General features: G+C 47.8%; 1 protein-coding gene across 1 annotated transcript; it reads left to right on the top strand.

Moving 5' to 3' along the window:
• The first annotated feature begins 244 nt into the window (after positions 1–244).
• Positions 245–4,425, top strand: LOC144891722 (uncharacterized). The gene is made up of 2 exons (XM_078775778.1): positions 245–1,814; positions 1,907–4,425. Exons 1-2 carry the CDS (start codon positions 1,354–1,356, stop codon positions 2,157–2,159), a joined length of 714 nt encoding a protein of 237 aa, XP_078631904.1. The 5' UTR covers positions 245–1,353; the 3' UTR covers positions 2,160–4,425.
• Positions 4,426–4,742: the final 317 nt, after the last annotated feature.

A 4,742-nucleotide genomic window follows, 5' to 3' on the forward strand; every position in this document is an offset into this window, starting at 1 on the left:
AATCTCCAGCACTCCCAAGGCGAACGGAAGTGGTACAGCTTTTATAAAGCCAAAACCCTCTTCGGATGGCGTGGCTCCACAACCACGCGTGCGTCACTTCCACACAACCAAAAGCACCACAGGCCCGTGCACGTGGATTATGACCAAACATAAGGTAACTGTCACATGCGAATAAGTTAACCGTGACATGCGAATAAGTTAACCATGACATGCGAATAAGGTAACCGCTACATTCGCTCCCCCCCCCCCCCCCCCCCCAGAATGCACTCTCACGGGCATGTACGTAGTTCGCAGGCGCGCTCGGCAGTGCCGAGAAGGCTCGAGCAGTGCTCGGCCTCGGTACGCGTGAAAAAACGCCGCCGTGGGGTTGACCCGACCGAGGGGCTGCTCAAGGCCTCGGGGGAGGCTGCCGAGGTTCCTCGCGGGCCTCCCAAGGTTTCAGAGCAGGAGTAGTAGTTGCGCGAGTTGCGAGCAGCAGTGCGCGCGAAGGTAACGAAGCAGCCGTGCCGCCAACGTCAGTGCGCGCGCAAGAGATGAGCAGCAGTGCCACCCACATCTCGTAACTGCGGTCCTTCGGAGGGTCCTGGAGCAGGCTCGCCCCTCTGGTCGTAGAGGAGGAGCCGAGCGCAGTGCGCGGACCACATGGCCGCTCGTCATTTCCGAAACTCCAGCAGCTCGATCGAAACTGCGTTTGAAACTCCGCCCGAATCCGTTCAGGAGAAGCCGGGGTCACCAGTTTAGTTGGCTTCCCTGGCCAGGGCGTGCTTGCCGTGTTCGTTTGCAGCCCCCGAATCCGTTCGGGGGCAGCCGGGGTCACCAGTTTAGGAGTTGCGGAAGGCAAGCAGACGAGACCATTTCGTAGGGTTCGAAGCTCGTTTATTCGTACAGAAATCTCCAGCACTCCCAAGGCGAACGGAAGTGGTACAGCTTTTATAAAGCCAAAACCCTCTTCGGAGGGCGTGGCTCCACAACCGCGCGTGCGTCACTTCCACACAACCAAAAGCCCCACAGGCCCATGCACGTGGATTATGACCAAACATAAGGTAACTGTCACATGCGAATAAGTTAACCGCGACATGCGAATAAGTTAACCGCGACATGCGAATAAGGTAACCGCTACAATATTTTGATTGGATTTTCATTACAATGTGGATTTCGGTTTAAGTATTTGTAAAATGTCTGGTTGGTTTAAATATTGTTCATGTTGGATATCTTGGTAAAGATGTAGAAATAGTTTGTATATAAGTTGTTGTATACTTATTGCTGTTCAGGTTTGGGAGATAAAGGTTGGTCTGACATTGTCTGTTGATTGGAAACTCGAAATTTACTTTCGACAAGGAAGAAGGGTATGTCATGAAGGCCGGACAGATTAGACGAAAGAGGTCCTCATGGGATGTGGACGTCCAAACGACATTGCACGGGTCAGGATGGGAGAAGGCACTAAGCTTTTTCTTTCCGGGAGCAGGTACGGTGATGAACAGTTATCAACTAGATAAACTGGCATCTGTGTTGGAGAAGGTGGCCAATGAGTCAAAGGCGGCAGATCATGCATTGTTAGATGCTGTGGTGGAGATACGAACAATGATAATGCAAAATAGAGTGGCACTTGACTTACTTTTAGTGGAAAAGAGTGGCGTTTGCGGATTTGTTGAAGGTAGTTATTGTGCGTGGATTCCAGACCTGACACAGGGAGTGCAGGCAGCCATCAAGAAGATGAGGGAGATAAGTACCAATTTGAAGGATGAAATATTGGACAGAGAGAAGTGGAGAATAGGCTCTGGTTGGAAAGCATCTTTGGAGGATGGGGAGCAAAGGTAGGTCACTGGCTGATGATCGCCGTGGGACTCCTAATAACGATCATCCTTGTGATTGGGTGCTTAAAGGTATTGATCTGTGTGTGTATCAGTAAGTTTTGCGAGGCAGGTGCAGGTGAACAACACATGGTGGCCAGGGAATTGGAGGAAGATGGACAAGGCATCCCCATACAAGAACTGCCACTCCATTCATCCCTGTACGAGAACGGTGCAAGGGTTCAAGATCTGCCACCTTCCTCTTTCCACTCCGCCTTGCCCTCAACCCTTGACCCTGATTTAGCTAAATCTTGCACAGCCGGCACAATAGACTATATCCAAGAGTTAACTACACAGACCATGCGGTAGGTGGAAGCAGTTCTGGAGCAAGCCTACGGTCCGAACGCGAAACGAGTGAGAGTGGCGAAGATTGTGCGAAGTCCTGCTTGAAATATAATGGGGAAAGCCTCATGAAAGGAGGGCTGGTGTTTTCAATAAAGGCGTTGCTGGTCGCCACTATATTTAAAAGTACAACATTGCCTTTTACAACCAAAAAGCTTTATTAACACTTCACTTCAACTGAGAAATAAAGACAGAGGCCTGCTACTAATCGGAGACTTGCTTTTACACTTGCAATGTCATTTTAAAAGACCCTGCCTATTTAATGGGGTTTTGGTTGTTTTTGCTTTTGTGTATGGGAGACTGTTCTACCCACATGCTTTAAAATGACTTTGCTTTCAAACTTTGTAATCTTTTAACCTTTTATGCCATGGAATAATCATTCATATATATTTGGTATAACCACTTTGTTTTTATATTGTTTCCCTATAACGGAAATGCTCTCTTTCTCTTTCTCTCTTGGTCTACAAAGCCTTTAAGGGAAAAGGGACCATAGAGGTATTTGCCTATCGTTTGCAATCCACCAACCCCGCTTCATAGAGGAAGGGCTTGAAGCACCCCATTGCACAAGTGAGTTCTCTTGACGGAAGAGGGGTTCATCACTTACTCTATGGGGTACAAGGTGGATCGTGAATAACAGACAATATTTTTTATGAAATCCCTAGTGGTACCCGGGTGATAATAAATCTCTCTATTAAAGATGTTTATTCAAGGGAGGTTTTGTAGGGGGTTTCATCAACTCCCTATCCTGACGGGGGCAGCAGTGTTACACTGTGGCCTATTTCCCTGGTGGCTGGTTGTCTGACTTTGAGAAACTGTTGACACAATATCCCATGCTTAGCCTTGGTGAAACATTGTTGCCTAATGAGGCTTGTCAACTTTGTATAGTTTCTCTTCGGGGCGGCAGTCTGTCTTTGGGAATGGATGAACAAAGGATGTTGTTTTGAGTTCTTTGGTCCTGGAGGAAAGTATATAAGCCGACTACGGGGTGTGGCTCGCTGAGATGTTGGGGCCGGCTGTGGAGGACCATGATGTCACTGTGATGTTACATTTGGTGTTACTAGCTTATATGCCAACATCTTCCATGCATGTATTCTTATCGATAATAAACCTCTTGTACACTGTCCGAGTTTGACAAGGTGCTTATCCCGGGGAAAGGGATCAAAACCCACAACACGTGCACATCACATAATAACAAATCGTGTGGTCCTTCCACATCGCCTTGACCAGCACACAACAAACATGTGACACGGTCAATGGGACAAGACTTGGGTGCCTCTAAAAATCTGCAGACCAAGGAACTTCAAATATCCAACTGAAGCATCGCTAAGCCTGATTGTTCGAACCTCTGTTCATCACCTGGCCTTGCCCAACACATGACCCATCCCTCGCGCAAAAGAATCCAATGCAATGACATCATTCCCCTTTGAACTCAGCGCACACGACATCACCTAACCAGGCATGCATATATCTCTAGTGTGCGTGATCAACCTCCCAGCACAGAGCATTCACATATCTAGACCCCAAGCTCCGCGTGTGTCACCATTTCAACCTCCTTCACGGACCATGCCAAACGCCCTGGTACACGTGCAGCACGACCTCCGGTGTGCATCCTGCACCTATCTTTCGGCACGATACCGAGTCTCACATTTCCCAATGACTACCTGGGGAAATAAAACTACCTCATTTCTCCCCAATTGATTCCCCGGCCTTACATCCCAAGCTCCCGGCAGTCAACTTTACTCGCAGTTCACAATTCTGATTTCATTTGCCTATGTAATAATAGCCTATAGACAGCACGTATACAATGCGAGGTACACTCCTCGTGAGCGCTGCCTTCAGGGTAGCTCATCAAATATAATGACCTCAAAACCATAATCACATTCATCAAGTATAACACGTTCTTCTCTACCCACGCCCGCTCTGCCATCAACACCATGTGACCACTTGCTATGTTTACCGTGCACTTAAATGAACTCCTGTGCCCCAGGCACACAACCTGCTCAGCAAATCCAATCTATCGCAGCTGCCTTTGAACATCATATACACACTCTACATATAGGCCCACCATAGCCTGTCCACCATGTTATGAAATATCATGCCATTCTTTCATTCGACGATTTTTCATTCGTGAAAAAACACTTTAAGACCAAACCACTCTCAAATCCAGAACCCAGACCATAATCGAATCAATTCACCCTTGTTGCATATCCAATCCATCCACCACAGGATGGGAACCGACACCCCCCCCCCCCCCCCACAATATGGCTAAACCTGAATTTTCCTCAAATCGGGGTGGCCAGAACCAAATCTGAGCACATATCTACGAATGCTCCTGGCATTTGACGCACCTCCCTTTCTCTCCCTGTACAAGACACTTTGGAGTCCATAAAATCTTTCCTCCCATTACTTTTCCAGATATTTCAAAGTAAATGTTAGGCTACTAGCATGGGCACCCACTTGCCTGCCACTTTCAAGCAGTGCAACGATGCAATGCTTCAACAATCCCACAAAGCACCAATCAGCTTTTCACTTTTCAACCACAACTTTTCC

This window comes from Myxine glutinosa, chromosome 4 (assembly GCF_964187855.1).
Source record: "Myxine glutinosa chromosome 4, kmMyxGlut1.1, whole genome shotgun sequence".
NCBI classification, from domain to species: Eukaryota; Metazoa; Chordata; class Myxini; order Myxiniformes; family Myxinidae; genus Myxine; species Myxine glutinosa.

Coding starts and splice junctions, on each gene's coding strand:
- LOC144891722 (XM_078775778.1), top strand. CDS start 1,354: ATGAAGGCCGGACAGATTAGACGAAAGAGGTCCTCATGGGATGTGGAC. Junction 1,815..1,906: donor TTGGAGGATGGGGAGCAAAG/GTAGGTCACTGG, acceptor TGTGTGTATCAG/TAAGTTTTGCGAGGCAGGTG.